Raw genomic sequence first — 27,859 nt, forward strand, 5'->3', positions numbered from 1 at the left:
CACCAAACTGTCAGGCTACGTGATCTCATACAGACAGGCGGTACAGACATGCGACCCTACACTCATGTAATAACTACAGACGAGCGAGATAATATGAGATGCAATAATTAAGCATTAGCCGTCATCAGCATATTGTTAGATAGATAGAGAGATAGATATATAGATATAGATATATAGATATATATATAGATATATAGATAGATAGATATAGATATATAGATATAGATATAGATATATGATTCATGTCGATTCGTGCTGTGAGACATTCTAGTCAGTATCTGGGTGAGAGGTGGTTGTGGTCTTTGTTTGTGTGTTGTTGTTGTTGTTGTTGTGTGTGTGTGTTTGTGCGTGCGTGCGTGTGTGTGTGTGAAGTGAGTTTAGTTTTATGTCGCGTTTAGCAACATTTGGGGCGGGGGCACCAGACATAGGTTGCACACATTGTATCCATGTGGAGAATCAAACCGGGTCTTGACTGCCCAACCAATCCTTTCGTTTTAAGATGAACTTCGAACATCAGGGGTTGTAGACAAAATTTATTATGAATTCGAAAGTTGCTGGTGGAAGCCTTTTTCACTTTTTAACTAGCACACATATTATTTAACATAATTTATACTAACACTGATAATTCCCTTCCAAGTAATTGTAATTTAAATAACTTATACGTTGACTAGTTCAACGTTTCAATGTCAGGAGATCCTGTCCAGATAATTATATCAATATAAGTGACCGGTGCAAAACGGAGACACTGATTTTACTTTATGCTGTTAGGATAGGGATCAACCCTTCTGCTAATCTGCAGACTAATATTGACAGATAAACAACGTATTATGTTGAATCACGATAGATAACGTGCTACAGTGTTTCCATATGCCCACCGTAGACTGTCAGAGATATATTATTCTAACTCGGAGTTCAAAATTATCTACTCACACATAATTTAGAAAGTGAAATATAAAAAAAAATATCAAAACGACGGTACTAAAGTGTTAACAATGTTATCCCATACCTTTACCTTCAGTAGGCTCAAATAATGGATAGGATACTATAAAAAACAAAACAAGAAAGGAATAGTGAACGTTTACAAACTGTGGCATCACATTTAATGATAACTGAATGTAAATTTGTTGCATGTGTGTGAATCATCATGTTTTAGGGAAAATCCTTATATTTTATCTACGTTCTCAGCGAAACAGACCAAACAAGTTATCACAGCGCGCACCTGCAAATCAATGTAATGAGCATGTGCGACAATCTGTGTACCCAAGATGCATTGCGTCTGTACGAGCACATGAGCCTCCATATTTGTTTACGATGTTAGATCGCCTCGTTGTTTTTCAGTGTGTTTAGCTCTCGAATAAGCATTTTTAGAATTTTCTCGTCATGCGAAAGAGAAGAGACTGGATCACTACATGAACCGAAAATAATTAATTTCTAAGAGACCTTAGTCAATATATTAAGGCCAGACCACGGAGTGTTCAGCTGCCCAAGTCGAGTTGTTTACAACGTCAGACCTCAAGTCGAGCTCAGGAATCGGGACGATATTTACGGACCCATATAATTAAACTGGGTCTGGACTAGGTTTGATTATATTCAAACTGATTACACATTCAGGCGCATTGACTTATTACAGCAATGGGGAATAGCAGTTCAGCGAAAAATCGCCATGCATCTGGAGACGATACTGCCCCGACACTCACTGCTGGGCGACTTGGGGACTCGGCGATTTTGGACGATGGAGAAATGTTTGCAGGCAACATAGGGACCTACCAATCAAGACCTCAGGTATAAATTTTGACTTTTGTTCCCATATCAATCATCAGCAGTGCGATCAATCAGCTGTCAACCTCGTTCTTGTTGAGGGCTGCATATCTTTTCTGTACACGTTTTCATGTGGGTCTTGAAAAATCAACATTTTTCATGAATTTCAACACGTATGGTATTTTCCAATGTGTATGCTTTATTATATGAGCATTACTTCACCTAAACGGACGTGAGGGGGGAGTGAATATGTAAATAACAGCCCTATCGTGAAAGTCCATGGCAGTAATAACGACATGTGCTTGACCTCCAGGGGTCAAGGGCGCTCGAGACCTGGACCTGTTATTTGAATGCTTATGCAGAGGATAATTAGCCCAACCTATTCACATCACCGATACAAAAACAAAGTATTTTTTTACATTATATCATTGTGTAAAGATGGAACAGGTGCTTATAACTTATGAAGAAGAAAAGAATGAAAACATAGATATCTTAGTGAAGGATTTTGTCGACAAGAGAGTCCATTTCCAACGCATTGACCTTGATCATGATGACTACAACTCAGCCCTTCATGTTGTGAGTTAGATGACACTGGACATAAGACAAAATACCCGCCAATTTTTATTCGCTCACTTGCTAATCACCAAATTGCTGGTTAGTGGTATCAATTGTATCTATATGTGTTCATAACATCTCTTATGGTATGGCCCAAAGTTGTTTTGCAAAGACCATCTTTGAAATGTTGATTTCCACAAGTTCTGTCCTAACTGGAATTTCAAGACAGTTGAAAAGGGGACGAATTGACTAAATGTTTATAAACAAAATTGATCTATGTGTCAACATTCTTCAAGTCAGAAGATACCAATTCAAAAATAGTAAAAAATATGCCAATTCAGCATGTTCAGTTCAAAATAATTTATATGGTTGTTTTCAACATTGCTGAAATGATGTTTTGATTCAAGTTGTTTTTGTAATAGTTGAGAGGTGGTACTGGTAATGTGAGTGAGTTCAGTTTTTCACCTCAGTCAGCAATATTCTAGCTATATGGCAATGGTCCATAAATGGTAGAGCTGGGGCGAGATAATCCAGTGATCAGTAGCATTCACATCAATCTGTTCAGTTGGGAACCGATGACGTGTCAACCAAGTCAGCGAGCCTGACCACCCGATTCTGTTAGTCTCCTATTGCGAAGGGCATAGTCATATTTATTGTGTCAGTATGTTACATGAACATATAGATGTATTTATACAATCATGTGTCTTTGTTGTTGATGTTAAATGTGATGTAGTGTTTGAGTTGACTTGTTCTAATGTTGTGACATCACTAGGACATGATATGGAAATAGATGGTGCAGCAAGGTTTCTTTGAAACACTGTTCCATTTCTGAATGTGGTCAATTAACCAAGAAAATTGTAGTTTACAAAACCATAGTATATTTAAGGAACTACATATGTGCATAGTGGGTGTTCTGGAAAACCCAACTGCTGCCATTTTTGTTAGTAGCCTTAGCTGTGATTATTGTATATTTTTCAAATTTGAAATTGTGCAAAAAGTTCAGTAATGTTTGCCATTTGTACTAAGGAAATAATTTTTCTGCCAGGCTAGATTTATTGCTTTGTTACCCACACTGGTGCAACCCAATATTTGAAAATGCAACCCATTTATTGGTCTAGCTTGCACCAGGTGCAAGTCAGTTTTTGAGTGGATCAGCTTTTGAATAAAACATTTAATTAATTCAAAACCATATTTCTTTCATTACACGTTCCAATAAAAGCAGTGCATCTGGAATGTTTTTGGTGCAACCAGGATTTTATCGCTGGTTGCACCAGGTGCAAGTAGGTTAACATGTCTTAAATTGAGCCCTGCCTTGTTATATTACTTCTTGTAAAATTGATAATCATTAAGTAAACATTGTATGTCAATGTAGGAAAAGTGACTTTGAGCAAAAATGCAAAACAAATGTCCAAATGAAATCTTTGTACTCCACACAAGCACGTATGCACCTATTTTTAGATGGATTACTAGCAAAAACTTAATTTAGAACAAGCTCTTGATTAAGATGTGATGAAATAAGGTTTGTTGATATTCTTCAGTCTTCACAAATTATTACATGGAAGGCCTTGCAGGAGCCCTGCAGGACAGCAGTTAGGGTTAGCCGTACTGTCCCTCCAATCACACAATGTTAAGTCTGGTTATTTGATTACATACTGACACAGAACTATGAAAACAAAATCACAGATTGTGTTCCTGACTGTGACAAGTGATATTTTGCTGAATGAGCTGTAAATGTTTGACAGAGCTTGAGATGTAGCCAGGTATTCCATAGCTTCTGTTCATTTGGACTAGAAGTATAGACTAACTACTAATTTGCGAAATTAACATATTGTACAGAAAAAAAGTTACTAAATGATAAAACAAGAGAATGTGAAACTGTGTAGACTTGCCACATATTCTAGACTTGCAGGGGCTCTCTGGGATGTTTGTTTGAGAGGCTGGACTACTCAAAGCAGTGTGGCGCATTTTTCTTATAAACTTGTAGTTGTTTTCACTGTATGTGGAGTCCCTATGTAGGACGAGTGTTTTTTGTTTTTTTTCTAAAGAAATAAATCTGCCATTTTAATTAATATCTTAAGTAGCAGTGGAGTAGTTCGATGGCTAAAGTGTCCACTCGTCATGTTAAAGACTCGGGTTCAATTCCCTACATGGCTACAATGTATGAAGCCCAATTTTGATAAGCACACATGCTCACACAAACCCCCACACACTTTCCCCTGCTCAGATGTAGAGCCATGAATGAGTACAATATACATAATGTTAGAGCGAATTTAATTTTACGCACTCAGCAATATTCCAGCCATATGGTGGTATAATATGAGAAGAAATTAAATTATGTGTTTTTTCCTTTTGATTTTGGTGTTTATGTTTAGCTTTTAGGGGTGTTTTTATTTTTTCGTTTTCGTTTTTTTAAATTGTATCTTATTTTAGTTTTTACGGTGAGAGTGGGCAGTGGGGGCGCTACTTTAGAACCCTTTATGTGTGCTTTATTGTACTGGTACTCCTGTGTGGGCGGAAAGTATTACACTGTTGGTATCAGTGCACAACACTCAATTTGGTTATGCGTTACATACTGATATATAACTATGAAAATAAAATCAAGATTGTTTTCCTGACTGTGACAAGTGATATTTGCTGAATGAGCTGTAAATGTTTGGCGGAGCTTGAGATGTAGCCAGGTATTTTATAGCTTCGGTTCATTTGGACTAGAGGTATAGACTAACTACTACAGTACTAGCCTCTGAAATGAACATATGTTACAGGAACATTTATGATTCATAAACAATAGTGAAACAGCAATGTAAGGAAAGGGGAGCCAAGACTTTCTTCTTTTTCAGAAACCTGAAGCTGTGGAAATCTGGCTTTCTGGGATATATTTCTTTTAAGGTCTTTATGGGAGCCTACTCCCAAACAATGCATTGCTTGTTTCTCTTATTTTCAGAGAAATCAATATTTTTGTTGTTTTCAGTGTCTGTACAATCCCTGTGTAGGACTAGCGGGTTTTTTTTTGTTGTTGTTGTTGTTGAATAATACATCTTATATTTTTCTTACATCTTAACAATTACCCTAAATGATTCATTGGATTTTATTTTTATTTTTTACATTTCTTTTTATTTTTAGAAAACTGTGAATTGTTTTCTGGGATTATATCTGATACCTGTACTCTTTCATGTCCACTTACACATACAGTGTTTTCATTGCCCAATGTCAAGCCGTGGGTTAAGTCATCAACAACTTTGAGGTAAAACACTGTGTGGCTATATTTGATGTTCAGTGTTAGAGTTATTTCCTGTACAACATGAAAATGCAGGGATTGGGAAAGACAAGGGCCATGGACCGCTTTGGACATTAGAATAAAAGATGTCCCATTAAAATTTTAAAGTTAACTATTGATACAAGGGCAGTGACCCATTCTAAATTCAAAAAGTGGCAGACAGTTTTGAAAAAAGGCTCATTGTTAAAGTTGTCTACCTCCGTCTCTGAAAATGTGATAAATGTAAAAACTGATGATGCTCAGAATTTGTCGTCTTTATATTTTGACAGTCGCAGAATGTAATACTTTAGCCGTCCTCGATAATCTCTAGGGTATATGTTGCAATAAATGTCCACTATACCCGGGATACATATACGACTCGGCCAGATAATGATATTACCTCCCTTGGCTGACTTTTTATTGAATGAGGTGTCAACGCTGGGGGCACATACTAGTTAGACCTATTGTCTCTGTTATATCTTGTTGCAAATATTGACCTACAACCATTTTGATCATGTGTAAGACTCATGTACTGTATTTATCATGACACTCATTAAGGCATCTTTTCAAGCTCTATTTCTAATTTTAACTCTCTTTTTTTAAAGCTTTTCTTTTGTGACTGTTTCAGGATGAGCAAAAATGTTCAAAAGAAGTATGAGTTGTTCTCAAAACGAGACCAGGTTTCATTTACTATGTGTCAGTGTCATGGAAACTAAGTGGAATCTGAAATATGTTTAACTTTTTTGCATTTGTTATTTTGCCGAATTTAATGCGCATAGAGGAAACGTTGCTAATATCCAGTCTCTGCCAAAAAATGTCAAGTTTACGCTCCCATTACTTTCATTTCGGTGTCATTTTGGGACGAGCTAGTGTTGTCACAGAGTTACACTTGTTTGCTGACTTAAGACTACAGAACTCCAAATAAACTTTCAACATCAGGAGTACATGCTCCTCATTTTTACAATATAAGGAAATTTATTGGCATATCGATCAGTCTAAGTAAACTTAGCCTCAGTACTTTTCATTAAACTCCACTTCTGAGTCTAACAAAACCTTATGGGAGGTTGCGTCAGGTAACCTTTGAGATTGACCAATCAAAACAGAGCTTACCGAATCGCTTAAGTGAACATTCGCAGGTACCTTTTGAACCTTTTATCTCGAAAAGGTTTGTACCCAAACAATTAATAATGCTGTTTAGTGTGCGCTTGCTTCCGGGTGATGCCCATGGCGCATGTTACAACCATGACAATGGTGAGTAAACCGTCGCTGAAAATAGTGTTTTTGGCAATATGCAAAGATGTAATCTGGCGGAAATTTAGCTAATGGTAGCCATGTCAACAGAAACTGCAAAGCGTATATACTGCAGGTCAAATAATTGTGTTATATGCAGATTTTTTTGTTTGTGGAGAGATCTGTGTCAGTGACCTGAATATTTAAGTCCCTCTGATCCCTAAGCTGTAGCCGTTGTCTGATTGGTTAAATCTGTGTAAGTGTCTCACATTTGATTGCATGGTCGAAGGTTGGTTTGTTAGACTCAGTGGTGGAGTGTAACGAATAACATTGAGACTAAGTTTACTTAAACTGGTATAGCAGTAATCTTTTGTTTCATTTCATATATGCACCATGACATTGCTATTCTTGTGTTTTTACAGGTCAACAATAAGACAATACTTTTTCAGATAATTATGTAAATGTAAATGAATCTAAGACTGTACATCATTACGTGTTTTGAACAAACTGAATCAACTCTTCAGCTAGCAGAGATTGAATATCAGTTGCAAGAGTATTTAGTAATGTTTCAGGAAATATTCTTCTAAGCTTGTTAATGTTAATATTTTTTAAATGTTATTCAGCATTTTTGAAGAAGATCATTGGAATAACATTCCCAAACACTTTCACACCTTAACATACTCCATTTTGTGCAGGAATGTCAATAAGTAAAATAACAAATAATTACAGAAAATGTCACAAAACCCTAGTCATGAGAACAGCATTTCATGAAAACGTTGTTGTTGCTTTTTGAACAACACTGTTTTAAGTTGTATGAGATGTGGTTGGGTAGCTTAATGGTTAAAGCGCCTCTCATCACGCTGAAGCAGAGATTTGGAAAGGCAGGGGCCATGGTCCATTTTGCACATTAGAATGCAAAATGGCCCATTAAAATTTGGAAGTTTGCTATGATACAAGGACTGTGGCCCATTCAAAATTAAGGAAATGGCTAATAAACCTGAAAATGGCCCATTGTCAAAGTTCTCTTTCCCAATCCCTGCTGAAGACCTGGGTTTGATTCCCCACATAGATACAAGGTGTGAAGCCCATTTCCTGTGTACCCAGCTGTGATACTGCTCAAATATTGCTAAATGGGGCCTTAAACCGTACTCACTCACTCCCAGTCAAGGACAAAGAATGAAAAATGCAATGTATTTGTTCGAAACCAAGAAATGTTTATCAGATTGTTTGCTGCTATACATATTACTGGCACCGTATGATATATTTTGGATTACACTTTCTCAGTAAAGGACAGATTCTTGTACTTTGTTGTATTGAGTTCCATGTGGGATTTGAACCCACACCCTCAAAGTGAGGCGCCTAACCCGCTGAGCTGCTTACTAAATGGCTCTGTGTATACATATTACTATAGTTTTTGATGAACATAAAGTTAATTTGCCACCGAATCTATACATTTGTGTTTGTGAAAAATATCCAGAATCAGTAGATCGCAATATATAAAACATACCATTCAGTCAGCAACAGTAGATCACAATATGTAAAATATACCATTCAGTCAGCAACATTTTGGCATATTCTATATCAGTTCTGCCTATAACAGTCATGATAGGCATGATAGCTTTAGTAAGCATGTGTTATTCTGACCCACATGCCCAACTGGAGACAGCCCAAGCATGCCTTGAGCTGGCTGTGACCAGTCCACGTGTGTAAGTACATCTTGTGAAGGACCCGAAACCTTATCACGTATAAGTGACACTAACTGCCTTCTACAAGGAAACACTAAAACCTATGCATGACTGCACAATGAAACGGGTTTTTGAAGCAGAATACCTTGATTTAGGTGTTTGTTTTTCAGCAGAACTAGAAAGTATGTTAAGCGGTAATTTATGTTTACTGCATGTTAAAATATCTAGTAGAAGGTGTATCAGTAGTTTTTGTAGAGCTGACTTCAGCAGTATAGTGCTGAAGTTTTTGACTAGTATTATGCCAAACTCGAGTGCAGTTCTGAGAGACATCCAATGATAGCAGTATAATGTGAGGCTGAAAGTTAAGTTTGTCTAGCAAATATGGCAGAGACAGTAGCTGTAGAATCTTGGGTTGGCAAGACCAACTGCTCTGACTACATACACATGATATGGCCATGTCGTATCATGCTTATATTGTACATTAACGATAATTATCTTGTTTATACATCAGATTTCCAGTTCATCTGAATCAAACTTTGAACTTGTGACCTTGTTAATGATCCTTGGTTGAGTTTATGTAATTGTCTTATGCATGTTCCTTGTGTTGTTTTATCATTCCAAGTCTGGTCCCAATATCTGGACAGAGACTTACGTTTTTACTCAAATCTCAAACTGTGTTTGACAATTTGAAACTGCTAAATTTGTAACTCACCTGCATTTTTAAAATAAAAAAATGCCCAAACAACATTAGCTATCTGACCACCAGACTCGATTGTCTACAATGTTTGCATTTAATATCTATTCCTGTTCATTCTTGAAAATGCGTTATCTCAAATTTTAGCAAAATTCAGACTTAGTTTGTTTCTAGAAATCAGGCCCAGGATGTTTTTGTCTCGTCAGGCAAACAATTGAAATAAGCATGCTGGTGTACTAAATATGTGCAGGCACATTTGTGTAATTACTGCGATTGATATGTTGCGTACATGGTAGTATAATGTGAAGGGTATGAAATCTGGTTAGCATGTATCAATCATTTTGTGTTCGTTATACAGAACCTGAAACAAATACCTTCAACATCCCATGCAGTTCTGTATTGTTTGGCATGTCTAATTTACTTCAGCATCTTTGCTCTTTCTTGTGTATTTTATGAAATCAGTTTAATCAAATTAATTACTTTCTCTATCAAAATATGTTCATTTCAGAATCAAGATGTTGACGGTTGAGTGCGCCGTGTTCAACCCTCACAAAGGCTCGAATATTGATAATATATGAATTATTTTCATCTTAAAGGCTTTAAACATAATTTTTTTCATCTGATTCACAATGTTCAGACAGCCTATGTCATGACTAGGTAATGTGGCATTAAGGACAGTTCGTCTGTCATTTTCTGTTTTAGTTGTATATCTTGCATTATCATTGTATCAGCACATTTTTATTGTTGATGCTGAAACAATGCAGATTTGTGAAAGTTCTGAATTATTCTGTGCCATGCAATACTGTAATATTTTTGTAGCTCTTATTACTCTCTTAACAGGGACTATTAACATATTTAGCATTGAATATGTGAAATTCTGACAAATTTAGGTACTTTCTAAGTATACACTTACAGAATGCTAATTTAGTCATTTAGTATGTAGGGATGCATTTGAATTGATAAACTGACACTAACATTTCCTGTCTCTCCTTGACACTTGGTGATGGTAGACTGTTGTTAGCGGTTTGCCATGTTCTAGGTTCTTGTGAACACCAGGATAATCAGTGTGCAGCAGTGTAGCCTACTTTGTGGTTACAGTTCCCCTCGCAGAAAGAGGGCCTACATGGCCACCAAGGCAAGTTCATACAACTCACACTGGGTTGTCATGGCTTTATGTGTTGCTAGGTAACCACTGTATGTCAGACAGTAAATAGTTTATTCCATGTATGTGCTATATATTCAAGTTATATTATTGTTGTGCTGTATACTGAAATAGCTTCTTAACCAGGTATGATATTTATGCGGCTAACCTGATGCCTGAGTCAAGTCAAATTCTGATCAGTCATGTCAAGGCATACCTTGTTTCAAGATTTTTGACCAAAGCAGTACATGCATCTTGTTTGGGTTCTGTGACACCTTAGTGTTGTGTTATGGACTGTTATTGGCTATTTAAGCTTTAGCCTGCTGAATGGGTTCGACAGTAGCATTGAGAGGATTAAGGAGCTTACCTAGTGTTCAGGGATGAGAAATGTCCGCGGATCCGCGGAAATCCGCGTTTTTTACATCCCCAGGGTCATTTTTCTGAAACGTCTAAATATATATACAGTGTTAATATTGATTTTAGAAGCCATATTTAGTGTGTAAAATGCCAAAATCCCAGGAGCTTCCTGGGCCCCCGGCCAGGCTCCGCCCTGGACCTGGCTAGACCCCCGACTAGTTTTCAGCTGTAAATGAAAATTTCCATTCTCATCCCTGAGTGTTGGAGCTTGTTGATGCCGTGTCATTTCTGCTGGTTAGTGTGTCTGCCCAGGAGTCCACCTATGTTGTGAAGTGGTGAGAGGGTCTGCCTGAGGGGTCCCCCTCTGTTGTGAAGGGGTTAGCGTGTCTGCCATAAGAGTCCCCCTATGTTCTGAAGTGGTTAGCGTGTCTGCCCCAAGTGTCCACCTCTGTTGTGAAGGGGTTAGCGTGTCTGCCAGAAGAGTCCCCCTCTGTTGTGAAATGGTTAGTATGTCTGCCCCAAGAGTCCACCTCTGTTGTGAAGTGGTTAGCGTGTCTGTCCCAAGAGTCCACCTCTGTTGTGAAGTGGTTAGTGTGTCTGCCCCAGGTGTCCACCTCTGTTGTGAAGGGGTTAGCTTGTCTGCCATAAGAGTCCTCCCTCTGTTGTGAAGTGGTTAGCGGGTCTGCCCTCTGTTGTGAAGGGGTTTGCGTGTCTGCCCCAAGAGTCCACCTCTGTTGTGAAGTGGTTAGCATGTCTGCCACAGGAGTCCCCCTCTTTTGTGAAGTGGTTAGCATGTCTGCCCCAAGATCCCCCTTCTGTTGTGAAGTGGTCTGCCCCAAGATCCCCCTTCTGTTGTGAAGTGATCTGGCCCAAGGGTCCACCTCTGTTGTGAAGTGGTCAGAGGGTGTGTCTGGAGATAGTGCTTTTGTGGTGAACTGGATAGAACAAATGCCCATGAACTGGGCAGCTATTTTCACCACTGTCATTTTCATTAGGGTCAAAGGGGGAAGTAGAAAGGTCCATTCTGTTTGTCATCATACAATGGGGGTATTATACTCTGTATAGTCACTGGCTGTTTAAGGTTCCAGTTTCTTTAGATTATGGAATGCCTAGGTTTATTTCAGTTTCCTTGCAAACGCCCATGTCTACTCCAAGACACCTTGTAACCGCACATTTTGCTTAAGAGTAAGACCCTTTTGATAAAATGAAGAATACACAAGATGTGGGTTTATCATGACGAGTTTCATATGATTGTATAGTTTCTGACTGGATTCATATAACCATCATTACAAGTCACCATAGCAATCACATGTATCGTGGTTAGTATTCATGTCATAGTTTTCAGGTACAGTTCTTGGGAACTGCTCTATGAGAGGAGTAGTACCATGGTAGAAACCATTGTACTGACATTTTATCTCTGAAAAAATATAATTTTGATTGTGACAAGTGACACATTTAAATTGAAAATGATCCCATTCAGAAGGGAAATTCTGAAGGAATCTAGACTTGGTTCATTTAGGGATTCAATATTGCATGATACATTTGCAGAGGACTGGGCAGTAAGTAAAATATGGTTCAGGGAAAGGGTGACAGACTATGAAGAGAACCTGTTTCCATGGTTTCAGTAAGTCAGATCAACATAACCTGAATAACTCGATTGAATGCTGCATCACCCAAGTCAAACGATTTCTCAGGCATAAAAGGTGTTGCTTGATGTATAGTTTCTGTAATTTGCATAATGACCAGTACATGGCCAGAATATCATGGGACTTGTGGAGTCAGAACAGAGGTGCCAACCTCTCCAAGTCAGCTGTAAGAAATGATGTGGTGCTGTCAAAATGGTTTGTTAAGATGTATATCAACAGGGAATATGTCATGAATGCACAGAGCCTGATACTGATGGGACAGTATTCAAACACCCTCCAGATCACGTAAGGTTATATGAAAAAGTGAAATGTATCTTGAGCATCTGTGAGTCACTTTTATTTGTGGTGTAAAAATTTTTTATTGCCATTTATAAAACAGTTATTATGACTTTGTTGAAGCCCCATCATCCATATAAGAATGAGTATAAGAATGAGTGCGGCTGAATCTACAACTCATTAACATGTGTTTAGGAACTTTCCAAGCTGTATTTCAGAGAGAGAAAAAATAAAAATGTGTTCCTCCCTTGTTACTTTTTCTTCTGTCCAAAATTTTAAAAAATCTTACTGCTCTTGTCACTTTAGAAAACAATGTACCCAAGAAACGTGAATATTTTTTATGCAACCTAATCCTTCATATAGCTGTTACGTGTTAGCTGGAGCTGTATCCTGTATCTTGTACCCATGCGTTACCTACATAGCATGTGGCATGGGGAATATTACCAGCTTCATGGACGTATGTTATATACTAATGGTTTATCGTTGACATTGCATTTCTGTGACTGTTGAAAGATTTATCTGCTATTGCAAACAGACACTACCTATAATGTCATGTTTTGCAGGATAGATATTGTGGATTCACTATAGTCTCCACTTGATCTTGATCAAATGGAGATCTCGTGAGTGAATGAGTGAGTTTGGTTATATGCCGCTTTTAGCAATATTTCAGCAATATCAACAGAAAACTTCTACCCTTTGTGGAGATTCAACCTGGGGCCCGTTTCACAAAATGCTCGTAGCCTAAGATCTCGTAAGTTTTCTCGTAGCCATTGTACCTCCTATACTGTAACACAGGAGCTATGGATGCTACGAGAAAAGTTACGAGATCTTAGGCTTACGAGAGTTTCGTGAAACGGGCCCCTGGTCCTTTAGGGTGATGAGTGAATGAATTGACCACTAGGTTAGTCTTACTCAAATAGAGACACTGCTTTGATCAGAGACATTGTCATGATGAAACTGGCATTTCTCATAATAAGATATACATGGTAATGTTCAAACATAGACCTCATCAGCAGATGGACATTGTTGTAATCAAATAGAGGTCATGATGAAAAAAGGCAGTTTTCATGATGAAAGGAGACATTTTTCATGATCCATTATGAAATGGAGATATTGCAATGATAAAGTGGAGTAATGGTTTAAACATAACATTTTGCTGAGAAATCTAATTTCCTGTTACTTCATATTTCAGCGAGTTCGCTCCAGCACAATCACACCAGGGGGTGACCCGACAGTTTCGACAGCAGGCCGTGCTCTCCCGACTGTCATCAAATGGGAAGGGGGAGGAAAGGAAGTTTCTATAGCTGGTAGTTTTAACAATTGGAAATCTAGAATTCCCTTAGTCAAAAGGTAAGAAACTTGATATTTTCTGAATTAATGTTAGCAGTGAATGATTATATTGATATTAAACAAAATTAGACTTGCTATGATAATGCTGAGAAGGTGAGTGGGTGTGTTTGGGGGCTGTTAGAAACATTCTAGCAGTATCATGGGGAGAGACTACATAAATGGGACAGCAGACTGGGTATTAGGTATGAAGAGAGAACACTGAGCTACCCTACTGCCCCATAGAGAGGACACATTTGCAAATATGATAATTTTGATAGCAGCACATAGCTTTGTCAAAATGGAGTGATCATTGCCTTAACTTTTATGCTTCTGTCCAATGTTTGGTCTTCAGAAATCCACACTTTTCGTAAAAGATGATGTTTTATACTGAGAGGTCTAATTAGTTGACTTGCTTCTATCATGATATTGTATCTCGGCAGACTGATGCGGACGATGTCATTTGCAGGAGAGTCAAGACGAGTCATAGGCAAAGTTCTTAACATCAACACAAAATTGTTGGGATTGAATATTAAATAATTTTAGATATTTGTGACATTGTCTTACTGATCAGTGCTATTTAGCAAACTGCTCTGGCTACACGGGTAAATTTGTTTTTGATTTCAGCCATGGTGATTTTTATACAATAGTAGACTTACCAGAAGGTGATCACCAGTATAAGTTCTATGTTGATGGTCAGTGGATTCATAATCCAAATGAGGTAGGACTTCCTTTCAAATAGATTGAGAGTTTTTGTTGTTAATTTTGTGTTGAAATCAGCATTCAACAGTACTTCAATACATGATGGCAGATTACAAATAATCTAGCCTGCATTCCTGCGGTCTTTACCGTTTACTTCACTTGTTTCATTCTCATGGCAAGCAGACCTGGATACAGGCTAGAGTAGATCTTGATTAACCCATGCTTGTCATAAAAGGCGATTCATGGGATCAGGTGGTCAGACTTGATGACATGGTTGATACATATCATTGTAACTAAATGGTGTAGATCAATGTTCAAGCTGTTAGTCAATGGATTGCCTGGTCCAGACATGATTGATTCACAATGATTGATCGATCATGACAAGCATAGATTATTTGACCTTCCCCCATCCAGAGTCACCATGGACGTGAATACTGAGTTTCATATCATTTTCATCATGCATGTTAATTGCTTAAATATTGGCAAAACATGAAATTTTAAGTTGTTTAGCATTGAGAATAGTGCATGCAAACAGACTGAATTGAATTTCAATATGGTGATGTTTATAATGAAATGATTCAGTAACGATAAGGTAGGAAAATGTTTGGATGGAATGAAATATTGTAATTCTACAAATGCCAGCAAATGTTCACGTAAGAGTGGAGTTATCCCCCTTTGATCTTTTGCTGACTGTCTTGCAGACTTTCTAATGATATCTTATTTCTTTTCAGCCTACATCAAATAATGAAATGGGTACATTAAATAATGTTGTGAAAGTGAAAAAGACAGATTTTGAAGTTTTTGAAGCACTAGCGATTGACAGTAGGACAACCAATACCTCGCGCAAACATCGTGAGTATTTGTGTATCTGGATTGTCAGTCTAGCGGTAGAAATATACCCAGACTGTCTGGCACTGGAAGTAAATTTCTTCTCTTACACTGAAAGTCACTTGTCTGTCCACCACTGGGAAATAATTTGTCTGTCTAGCACTGGAGAACCTTGTTTCTTATTTACACTGGAGGTCATTTGTCTGGCTTGTTATTTAAATGTGGTAACTGCCTGCTTGAATGTGCTTGGCTCATGTGGATTAAGAGAAGAATCAGAGAGTCCCGTACATGTATAAGCAGTTTAATTAATTAGGGAGTTCATGATAAATACATGCTATATTTAATTGTTAAACAGATTGATGTGTAGCAGCATCTAAAGATTTGAAATCTTTCAAAATGTTTTCTACAAAACCAACTTTCTTGCAGAAGAAACTCCTGACACAGGTTCACCTCCTACAGATTATGGTCAAGACATTCCTGTACGGAGAACAGACGTCAAACAACCAGGTCCCCCTATCTTACCCCCACAGCTTCTTCAAGTCATTCTCAACAAAGACACACCAGCTCATGTAAGCAGTTGTTACTTGATGACGCAGGCCCCATTCCACAAAGCTATGATAACTCTACAGCTGTTGTACCTCCTATACTAACATAGACTTACGACAGTCTAAGCGCTACGATAGCTTTGTAAAATGGGGCCCCAGTTGTTTAGGGTGCCACATGTATGATGAAGAGTTACCTCCCATGATATCAGGCATTCTGGTATATTCAGAATCCTATCTTACCCTGATGACGTTTCTAATAATATTAAGGCCACCTATTTTGTTGCCAACACGAGTATACTTATATGTTGTGAGCATGTTAACCACATGCTGGGGTTATCACCTTTAGATAGTGTTAATGTTATAAGGATAATGTTATTTTTAAGCTTTGTTCCTTTCCTCCTTTTTTTTATTGCTGACTTGATTTTTTATAATTACCTGATGTAAGCCAGTAACCTCTACTGCTTGTAAGATGTGCCAGGATGAATCAGGTAGGCATGTGACTGTGAAATGTTACTTGTACTAACAGTCACTGGTTTGTCCTGCCTTGATCAGTTACTGGCTGTCTTCAGATAGCAGGAATACCAATGACTGGGGCATTTGAGAAGAACTAGTATGACTAACATTCCCATTATTATTACAAGGTCACCATGGTAACCTTTTGCAGAGATTATTGTTTGTGTTCCAGTGTGAGCCAACTTTACTGCCAGAGCCCAATCATGTGATGCTCAACCATCTTTATGCCTTATCAATAAAGGTAAGCAATGTACTTGTACATTTCTGATCCAGAAATGCAATATATTGTAATATTATACATGGTACCGTTCTGTAGGATACACTTGCAAGAGATCTTTAAACATTTGTTTACAGACTTGTTTATGGAACTTGAAAAAACTTTCGTACTCTCTCTTGGAATCCCCAGAATGTTTCGAAAGAAAACCTGTCAGATATTTCTTGTTTCTCAATTATTTACAGACCAGCGCCATATAGCTGGAATATTGCTGAGTGCCGCGTAAAACTAAACTCACTCTTGTTAGCAAGTCAAATGCAACCCCTGTGATTTGTGATGCTTAATCTGTTTAATTGTTTGTTTGTAAAATATTGAAACAGCATATACAAATTAATAATATCACAAGAAAATGTATTTTTGTCGTTTCAGGATGGTGTGATGGTTTTAAGTGCTACCCACAGATTTAGGAAGAAATATGTGACGACCTTGTTATACAAGCCGATCTAGCTCTTTAACTCTTAACTAGACATTTTAACATAGGATAATTCAAATAATATGGACATTTTTATGGAGTAATGGTGTTTTTCACCGTGTTGAGTGATTCTTATTGTATTATATTGTATATAATGTAAAGAAAGCGTTGATCAGTGACCAAGGGAGATCACTGCTGTGTCATGTTTGTGTACAGGTAAGTTATCACTCTTTCAGTGTGCTGGTATTGAGTGCATACCATTGGTATGTGGAGAGGGGTGTGATGTATTGAGAATACAGTCAGTGTATGAATGAGAATTGTCCTCTTAGTTCGTAGTTTCCCCTAAACTTAATCTGGTCATTTTGTTTGTCGCCATGGCAATAATGATACGAGAGGTTGCCAGGCATGTTTAGGATTCTCAAATGTTAGGACATGCCATGCTTCATGTATGAACTCCAAATTGTATGTCATTGTACAGAACTTGTACAAATCAACAATTCCAACTGTGTGTTTGTCTTTTGAAGAATTATGTATTTGTGACTCGCAGACTGTTTTAGTCATGTTTTTATTAGTCATTAACATTTCAAGGTTTTAATCTGCCGAGGTCAAAGTGACATCACCATTATGCCATGTTATCCAACTTCTGAAACCAAAAGGAACTGATTGTGCATCTAGCTTCCCTGACAATTCAAAGATGACTTGTATTTATTTTATTTGTCAAGAATACTGATCATGGTGATGATTCATGATGATTCTGGGAGCTTTATGCAGTCTACAGAAGATGAGGATGGTGTACAGTGGTAGCATAGAGGGTTATGTGTTAGCCTGTTTCACATAAGACTTGGTTCATCTTCTCAGGGTATTTTATCCCTGTTCTAGGTGTCTTCAGTTGTTTTACGAACATATGATTTCCCGTAATACTTAAAGCCTGTTTTTTTAAGTCACTTGGTTTTCTGATTTATATTTCAGAGTCATAGGGTAATGTTTGCAAAATATATACCCCATGTATATGTTATTTGGTTTGTTTGGTTGATCTCTTGAGATATTATTAATGAGAGAAAAGAAAGAAAAAAATCCACATTTCTGACAGTGTGGGATCTTAATAAAACAAGTAGTGAAAATAGAAATTAATCAGTGTTAAATGCCAAACATTTTTCTACTAAATTATAGCCTTTTTAACAAGCAAATTAACAAATTCAGCTTCAAATGTTATAAATATGAAATGAAGAAAGTCTGATTAAAACCACAGTGATTTACCAAAAGTCTTTTGTAAAATACACAACATGAAAACTCTGTCTTGTGGAATAGTAACTTGTCCCTAATCCCTGTCTTAGTAAGTTACTAATCTTGACATAATCTTGTACTCATAATACAGTCATATCATAAGTAACTTCTGTATTGGCATCAAGAAAAACTGACCATAATACAAACTGACATAAAAACAACAAACTACCCTTGAAGCCTGTGTTAAATGGATTCATTGTAGCTGTTTTTCAGTCACTTTTTAACTTTCATCTTTAGGTGGGTGGTGATGAAATTAATAAAAATGCCAAAATTAGGTTTTTGCCAAAAAATAATTAAATATGTTGAAGAATAAGGGAAAAGATTTCTAGTAAAAAGTAACTTATTTTGTTTGATTACTGTAACAGACTGAAAATTTGAGTTCATATGTCTTTAAGCCATGCCATGCCTTTCATATTGAGCTTAGCTCTTAAAATGGCTCTAGTACCTGGTAGACCATTATGGCTACCCTATACTGAGAATAGGTTTCACATCAATAGCACATCACACTATGCGACAAAATGTGCTGTTTAATCACTGGGATAATTTGGAATCTGCCCATTTCAGCCCTTTTCTTGTAAAAAATGTATATTACAAATTGGCCTTGGGGTAAGGATTTTTATGCTACTGACAAGGATTCATGTTAATATGTTTCCAGTATCAGATTTTAACATCGAAATGTTATGATTCAGCTTAAAAAAAATAATTTGTTTTGAAATGAACTTCTTCCCTGTATTCAACGTTGTTGTTCCTTATTACTAATTTCTCTGTATCGCCTGCATAATTGGATTATCTTCCTCAGGTTTTCATCATATTATGTTTGGTGCCAAAGTAGTTAGGAAAACAATGGTTTAATGTGTTGTCCCATGCTGTTAGTGATTTCGGCAAATGATGATGATGTAGGTACTGCTGTCAAATCACTGTAGGCTAGGCTGTGTAAAGATGACTGTAAATATCCTGCCATATAGTGCCAAGAAGGCTACTGATGTAATCTGTTATATGACGGCATTCAGTTCAGGAGGACAAACTCACTGTAATTTTCTCTAGTTTTACTGAACTCTTTCTTCTAATCGGCTCTTTGATAGTTACAGAATGTGTGTGGGTGTAAAGACTTGCTTTGTGAGATATTGTGATCCAAGTCTTCAGTTAAAACACTTGTCATTATTTGATCCAGAGGCAACCGAACAGATTGGATATTTGAGACTGAGTGCCATCGAAGTGCATTTGGTGGTTCCTCACATTATAAATCACAGAATAGACTGGTCCAGACAGAATTGTTCAAACAGCTGTGGTCTTTTACCGCAGATATTGTGTGGCATTAATTTAAAAACAAACTTCAATATCAGTTCTGGAATCTATATAAAATCGTGTCTTACGTAAGTATTTTGCATTTGATATTGAGACTTAACAGTTTTCAAGTCTGAGTCTTTGGTACAGTTCTATCATGCTTCTACTGCTATATGAACACAACATGATTTGTAAGAAAATGATTTACTGGTGTATGAGCTATGATATGTATCTTGTTCTCAGGATACCATGTTTGCTCTGGTATCAGTTGATCGCCACATTTTCTGGAGCACTGTACATAGTCGCATGGCTGTAAACAATTGACATAGAACTGTAGAAATGTGCCTTTGATGCCATAGAGGTTGCTTGTGATTGTCTATTGATTGGTGATGTTGTATGTGTGCCAAACGAATATTAAACAGATTTACAACAATTCTATTTATGTTAGAATAGTTTTAGTTAGCCATTTAAAGATGAAACTGAGATAAGGCTGTAAAATGGCGATTTTTATTATAATTATTTTTTTAAGTATGATAACAGTTAGTAGATTTCTCTTGTCATGCTCATCCAGGACAATATTTTCCTTTAAAATATAAATTGCAGGCCAGTGGATTTCTTTTCAGTTTTTATGCCTTTTAAGTGTTGTGAATTGTTTAAGTGTTTGGTTGCATTTCACGTGCAGTGAGTAGGATTAAGTCAGAAGAAGTGCGAGTGAAAGTATGTCACTTCTTTAGTTTTTCATGTCAGTGCACACATTTTAAAAAGAATACTCTGTTGGTTTTAATGAAGATATTTGCACATGAGGTGGTGCATACTCTTTTTGTCGTTATCTTTCAGTAGAGTGACTGCTGAGCTATTTAAGAATCAGCATTTACCATCTCTAAATCTTGAGACAAAAGTTAACAGGTGAGGTTGATGTATAGTCCATTTGGGTTCAAATGGAAATGATGAATGATTAAATAACTTGATGTAGGTAAAGTGTACAGAACATACATAAGACACATGATCTGAAAACCTCTGTACAGGATCTGAAATCTAATGTATGATCAGTCTTGGAAAATGTTGATTAAGAAACGATCATGTAATAATGTGTTACCACAGAGGGGTGACTAAAGGCTGGTGGACCAGCACCGGCTGTTTCCAGACCAATAGTGATCATCTCACCTAGCTGTGCTGAGTTCCACCTGAAGTACCTGTTGGCGCTGTTCCACCAGTGGCTTGTCTCACCTATGTAATCATTCATCATTCTCATTTGAGCCCAAACAGACTATAAGTGTAGAGGACATAGAGTCCAAACTGAAGGGTAACTAATTATACTGTATGGGGATAAGTCATTAGACAAACTAAAAATGTATTTCTAAATTAATTGTTTATTAATTGTATTAAGGGTGTTGTCATAAAGGAAGTGGAACAAGAATTTCAGCAGTGGTAGCGTTGGAAAGGTACTCACAAACAAGCAGTCATTGGTAGAAAAGCCCTGTCAGCATATTTTTCTAAATAAGGAGTGGTCCTTTAGGAAAGATCTATTTTGGTAGAGACCTGTTTATGTTGTTTCTTGTGAAGAGTTTTGTTACACAGAAGTCCGAGGATATAGACCAATGGTCTACTGTAGGTATTTACGCAGTGGACTTGTCATTAGCTGAGATATCAATGTAAATTAATGTTTCAGTTTTTCTGCCATCACAAAGTGCTGTTTCTATGAGTTGTTTGGAAACAATTGTTTTCAAGCTTGTACCCCAAGATTTAAGGATAGTGATGTTGATTGTCCAAACTTTGCTCTCTGCCATCTTCCAGACAACAATCCACTTTGTTTCGCAGTCAGATAGGTTCCAAGTGTCAAGTAAGAAGGAATTTCCATTGGAATATGAACAGAGTGCATTTGGTAGGCGCCTGTCATGGTATTATTTACATTTTCTTAAATTGTGAGGAAATTGGGGAATTTTCAGTTCAGATTGGAATCTTTACTGACAATGACTGCTGTCATCAAGCACCATAGTGTGAGGACGTCTTCAAAAATTTCTGAGAAAGACTTTGTTGTTTAGAAATCTCTGGACTGATCTGGAGGGTTGAAGTTTCTCAATTCTTGGTGGGGAACATGTGAAAATGATAAGACTTTGACACTAGTGAAATGTGAAAAACTCAGAAATTCAGGTACTTAAAGGTCACATGCAACGTAAAACACAAGTTTGCAGATTCTGGTACCTCTCTGTATGCACTTACCGAAACAAATCATAAAAAATGCCAATTCAACCTATAAAGTTGAAAAAAACGCGATGAAAAAAAAAGCCCGCGAAATCGGAGTTCAAACGTTTCACTAAATTCCCCCCAGCGCTGGGGGGAAAACTGGTTTCAACAGCTGTGCTGCGCTGCGTCCATGACGCATGCGCAGTGAATAGGTTCGCGGAGCATGAAACAGTATGCATGCCCAGCGTCTGAGGTCGTGAGCAGTAGTCTAATCTTGGATGTGTACACAAACAAGTAATTAATCTACTCGTTACGTAAAACAACTTGCTAATTGTGGTAAGCAGTCTCTGTCACAGAGAAAGCTCAATGTCGGGTTTATTCACACCTATATGTCTGTCTGCCTGTCTGCTAAAGACAACATGCAATACACAGCTTCAGTCATTGCCCACGTGCAATTTGAACTTAACACCTATCAGACTATACGACTTAAAGAAAATAAGTTGATTTATGACTCGTGCACCCGAGTCCCGTGTCTGCCACATTATGTAATTAGGCACGTGTGATACACATGACGTTTTTATGTCTGTGGGTTTCAAACAAACTACATTCATTTTTTTCGGATGACTGGATCTGACGGAAACTGGTGCAAACTCTTGTCAGTTTCAAGTCCTGCTTTGTACTTGGACGAATGACAGATTCCAGCCACGCAGTAGTTTACTATCTCTACTGACATGATTTTTTATTGGATCGAGTGCAAATTCAGAGAACATGTATTTTCCAAACCCAACATCTCTATATACATTCTTCATGGATAACGGCTTCTTTTCGTGTATATGATTTTGTTTGACAACAGTAAATGAATCCATACTGAAACGACGCATCAAGTACACAAAAAGAAGTTGTTATCCATAAAGAATCTTACTTTCTTGTGACTAAAATGCCCATCAAACAGATCATCTTTCTGTACACACAATGAACCCTCAGCATATCAGCAAATGAAACAGCCAATCGGAAGCCGTCGTTACACTTGAATGCATATCCACCCGCTATGACTGGGTTCGGTCTCCCGAGGGCTTCGTTTCGGGGGAAGTAAGCTAAAGTACAAAATATTGCACTTTTGAACCGCGATTATACGCTTATAATTGTGTTTATTTGTTTTTTAAAAGCAGCAATGTATATTATATGTCACGAATAAGTGATAAATGTGTTTTAATTATGTTTGATTTTTTGGTTGCATGTGACCTTTAAGGGAGATGCAGACATGTGCATTGCAATCAAGTTTGAGGACTTTGAGTTTTGAGTGAAAAGTGCTATTTGTTAAATTTGCCTAAAGGGTGATTCCACTGCCCAGTTTTATGAAATGCTTCAGCCGGAACTTCCTACAAATAATATTGTTGCCTAAATGTTTTGTATTTCCGGTGTTGAGTAATTGATCAAGACAGTTGAGAGACAAAACTGGTGTACCTCTTAATATGCATCTGTTGTTTATATGCCTCTGAAGGAACTTGGTGTAAGATTTCAGAGTTGTACATTAATATAGAGTTGTACATCAACCAGGATGTTGATGAGCAAAATCTGCTGATCTCCATGGTAACATCCCTGAAGGACTTGCTAACATTATAGAATTGTTTGTTTCTGATCAACAGAAACCTATTCTATTATCATTCATTCATACACAACTGATGAAATTATGTAAGATAATTCAGCATGAACACTTATAGGAAATTTCATTGAAAAGCAAAACCATGGTGGAGAGTGAGTGGTGCATCAAGGTCAAGGGTTTTCTTGGGGAGTTCAAGGTCAAGTTTTTTCCTGAGTTGTTTGTTCAAAATACAGCTAATTCTGTTTGTCTTGAAAGAATCCAAACCTTGCCCATCAGTTCCCATTCAAACATGCAATTCCACAATGAAAATTAATTTTCACAAATGTGACATTTGCTTGAATTTTCAGAGTTTATCTCTAGTTTGTTCAGATCTGTTTGATAGCTTGACATATGGTTTCCAGTTCATTTTTATTCCAGTGGGTTTCATGTACATTTGCTCCTAATTTTATGTGAAGTTTAAACATTTATTTGCAACAATAAGTTGCTTTCTTTTATTTTTTTTAATCAGGAAACAGGCGTGTCTTGTAGAAGTTGTGGAATTGAATTTGTGGACAGAACACTTCAGGGACTGGTGCTGTCATGACTTACCTCCTTTCAGTATTTTAAAGTGAATGTTTTTGATTCTAGTATGTGTCGTCAGCTTGTCAGTGTATAAGTTTTATCAGCTTGTGCTTTTGTTCATCGCATAATAATATATTTTCTTCAAGGAACAGTCAAAGGCACAGTGCAATGTCACACTCTCTTTGAGAAGAATAATTTTTGCTTTATGGATGGGAGAGAGTACTGTCATGTCTACGTTAAGAAAGAAAGCAATAGTTTTCTTGAAAGATGGTTGATAGGATTCTCCTATCTAGATTCGAAAACAAGTTGTAATTGGTGAGATCCTGTTCATTGTTTTGCAGTATCTTCAACTTCTATCGCCTGTATACATGTGAAGGAAATAGGTTGTGCAACAGGATGTCTTTGCCAGGTGGCTCTGTTTCCGAGTAAGGCAATGTAGGGTGGGTATGATTAGAGATATTGAAGTCACAATTTATATTCAGGTTTTGCAATTTATGTGGTGGAGAAGTTGTCTGAATGCCAACTTGAGCTGCCACAGTCCTCACAGGCCACATTTAGTTCAGTGCTACTTCTGTCACAAGCTTGTATTTCAGTATTAGAAGTGGCTGTAAAAGTGTAGCTTTATGAACGGTTTGTGGTGTCCCCTATGGCGTGGTAATGCTGGAATATTTGAAAAAGTAAAGTGGCATAAAACGAAACTCAGTCTCTCATTCATGAATGGCTCCATAAAATGAGAAGATGTAGGCCCCAGCCCTCGAAGTGGTATGCGTACAATGATTATTACTCCCATCCCATAACACAGATTTTCAGTTGTCGTTCTAACATCTTATTGTTAAGCAGTACCCCGAGTCTTAATTTTAAAAATGCATTCTTGGCACTCTTGAGATCATTGAGTTGCAACAGTAATTGTGCTAAGATGACATTTAGTGCTAAGAAGAGGCATTTAGAAATTTGAGCACAGAGGGAGGACGACAAGATACAAATAAACAGCTTCTTTATTGGTGTAAGTATATAACAGTGTTAGAACCTACACCCCCAAATCACTCACTGAAATATAAAGATTGTTCATTTACATATTGACATTCATACCTTAGTGGTAAGAATGTATTGTGGACACCATTTTGTCATTATTGGTTCAAATAATCTTAGCACTACTACTATCGAAAGGCAATGTCAAGGTATTTGAGTCACCTTGATGCTTGAATGCTTTGATTTGAGACCATTGACTTACAAGGTTACAGTTTGATCATCCATGGCTGGTCTCTCATGACGAAAAAGTCACTTCACTTCAAATACGAAGTTGTCATGTTAGCTGAAACAGCAGCATCCATAGCAACCGGATCTATATCAGTCTCTCTGTCTCTCTGTCCCCGAACGTTGTTTTCTCTCAACCCTGGCCTTTCTGTAAAGCTCAAGTAAAATATGAAACATGTAATGTTTCCTTCGATTGACTTTCTGAATCTCCTGTGTCACAGGGACAGCTTTTCAATTTAAGTGGATTTATTTGTATCAGAATATGTTTTCAGTGACTTACTGGTATTGTTAGTGAGGTACCACATAGGTCAATTGTTTTTATGTGAAAGACCAGTATAATTAAAAAAGCAGGTTTGTGTTCCTTGTAAGCATGGTAAGAATGAGAGATTTGATCAAGGTTTTTTTATTTAGATGGATAATATCCCAATTATTAACAAGTTGATTACTAAATATTTTATGACATTTTTAAAGTGGAAGTCATGATTTTGATCTCACTTTCAGAGTGACAGCATGAATGTTGTTCTGAAAAATGATATAAGACTGTGCAATGTGTATGCAATTTAATATTAACACTTGATTGATTATGGACAGTTAACATCTGACAGAATGTCACATAGACACCAATGTAATCCAGCATTAGTAGTATTTGACTGAGAGATAATCGCACAAAGAACATCCAGATCTGAACACACATGTAATAAAATGTACTGCTTGATTAATTGTGTTGTTAAATGTTTGCCATGGACAGCATGTACAGCAATATTCAATTTTATCATAATCTGCAAATTGTAGAGCTAAATGAAGTGCCATAAAATATTCACATGTGATATTGGAAACTGACAAATCTGGCCCCAATTTCTCAAAACAAACTGAAGACTTTACTCATTTTCTAAATTGAGTGTGACAATTTGAAACGGCGGAATAGCTGCATTTTGAGTGAGTGAGTGAGTGAGTTTAGTTTTACGCCACACTCAGCAATATTCCAGCTATATGGCGGTGGTCTGTAAATAATCAAGTCTGGACCAGACAATCCAGTGATCAACAACATGAGCATCGATCTGCGCAATTGGGAACCGATGACATGTGTCAACCAAGTCAGCGAGCCTGACCACCCGATCCCGTTAGTTGCCTCTCACGACAAGCATAGTTGCCTTTTATGGCAAGCATGGGATGCTGAAGGCCTATTCTAGCTGCATTTTGAACAAATAAGTCCAAACAACTAAGTATTCTATTGACTGAAACCTCAGATTGTCTACCGTGTTTGAGTTTAATAATGCAGTTTGTGTGGAGCAATTGGGGTTGGGTCCTGGTGTCAAAAGTAGCCCAGTTTTTGTACACGGGACAAAGTAAACATGCTTACTTGCATCTGTTAAGTATTCCTAGCATCTTTATGTATATTATAAAAACAGAGACAACAACGGAGATATTACCCACACAATAAAATCTGTTTATAATAAATTTGTGTGTAATTTAGGCAGTCATGACTTAAACCTAATGGGGTGGGACAGTGGGTATTGTGTTTCAATGTTGATCCAATTCCCGTGGTTGGTTCCTGACAAGGGTAAAACATGTAACACTCACACTAAATACTGAAGAATTGCCCAAAGGTGCAGGGCCTGCTTGCTCAAAGCTATCTTAGCACTACAATGATTTGAACTCCCATTCTCCAACATAGGCTTATGATAGTTGTAGCGCTAAGATTGCTTTGTGCAAGTGGGCCCAGAGCTCTTTCTTTTGTCTTTGAGGAACAAATGGTGCAGTTATTATCAGAAGGATTCAGAACTAATTCAAATTCAACCACGGTTTATTGGCACAAGTTTCTCATTGATATACAAACTTTTCTTCGCTTTATACTCCAAGTATACAGTGAATATGAAGTTCAGCATTTTCTATTGTTTCTGACTGATGAAGACTCATTTTTGGGGGGGGTCTTACTTGACTACCCTGCAGTTAACCTGAACTTTCCATGGATGTATTTATTGAAGTCTGTGATAATGACTATTATCCATGTTCTGGGGCTTGGGTGTCAGATCTGGCTGTTCACAGTTTTGCGGTGTAATGTAAGACTGACCAAACATGTATTCTATATATATGGGATAAGACATCTTTGTTTAACAAGTATCGTGTACAGGATGTAAGCTTAATATCTGCTGGATATGTTTTGTACAATGTGTACAGAAATTGGAATAAAACTATGCAGATAGATGATTGTTGTGTTGTCTTTGATGTCAAGTAACTTCACTCATCTGAAGTCAGCCATGTAATATGGCCAGTCAGTATTTCATAATGGACCAGTGAATAAATCTTGCTTTACACTGGATCAGAAATATTACCTATATTACTACCTATAGTAATGTTTTGTGGCAACAAAACGGGGTAAGATCAGTTGAACAGGCATTTCAGAAGTTCAGTGGTGGAAATAACCTTAAAATAGCTAGTTTACTCGGATACAGTGGCACATGTAAAATCACTTGCCCTGATAATGTTTTCCACT

The 27,859-nt window shown here is 37.3% G+C and overlaps 1 protein-coding gene across 2 annotated transcripts; it reads left to right on the plus strand.

Moving 5' to 3' along the window:
• Nucleotides 1-1,267: 1,267 nt before the first annotated feature.
• LOC137293720 (5'-AMP-activated protein kinase subunit beta-2-like) lies at nucleotides 1,268-27,571 on the plus strand. 2 transcript variants are annotated; one of them, XM_067824426.1, is made up of 7 exons: nucleotides 1,268-1,782; nucleotides 13,788-13,945; nucleotides 14,549-14,642; nucleotides 15,355-15,475; nucleotides 15,878-16,020; nucleotides 16,682-16,750; nucleotides 17,153-27,571. In XM_067824426.1, the coding sequence occupies exons 1-7, from the start codon at nucleotides 1,633-1,635 to the stop codon at nucleotides 17,228-17,230; spliced, it is 813 nt and encodes a 270-aa protein (XP_067680527.1). In that variant the 5' UTR covers nucleotides 1,268-1,632; the 3' UTR covers nucleotides 17,231-27,571. The 2 variants fall into 2 exon arrangements, with proteins under 2 accessions (XP_067680527.1, XP_067680528.1); XM_067824427.1 differs by lacking the exon at nucleotides 1,268-1,782 and adding an exon at nucleotides 10,244-10,314 and having other exon boundaries at nucleotides 13,792-13,945.
• The last annotated feature ends 288 nt before the right edge of the window (nucleotides 27,572-27,859 follow it).

This window comes from Haliotis asinina, chromosome 8 (assembly GCF_037392515.1).
Source record: "Haliotis asinina isolate JCU_RB_2024 chromosome 8, JCU_Hal_asi_v2, whole genome shotgun sequence".
Classification (NCBI taxonomy): Eukaryota; Metazoa; Mollusca; class Gastropoda; order Lepetellida; family Haliotidae; genus Haliotis; species Haliotis asinina.

What these genes read in the sequence shown, in the direction of transcription:
- LOC137293720 (XM_067824426.1), top strand. Translation starts at nt 1,633, where the DNA reads ATGGGGAATAGCAGTTCAGCGAAAAATCGCCATGCATCTGGAGACGAT. An exon ending in AGAATTCCCTTAGTCAAAAG is followed by an intron (nt 13,946 to 14,548) that starts GTAAGAAACTTG and finishes TTTTGATTTCAG; the next exon opens with CCATGGTGATTTTTATACAA. An exon ending in ACAAAGACACACCAGCTCAT is followed by an intron (nt 16,021 to 16,681) that starts GTAAGCAGTTGT and finishes TTTGTGTTCCAG; the next exon opens with TGTGAGCCAACTTTACTGCC.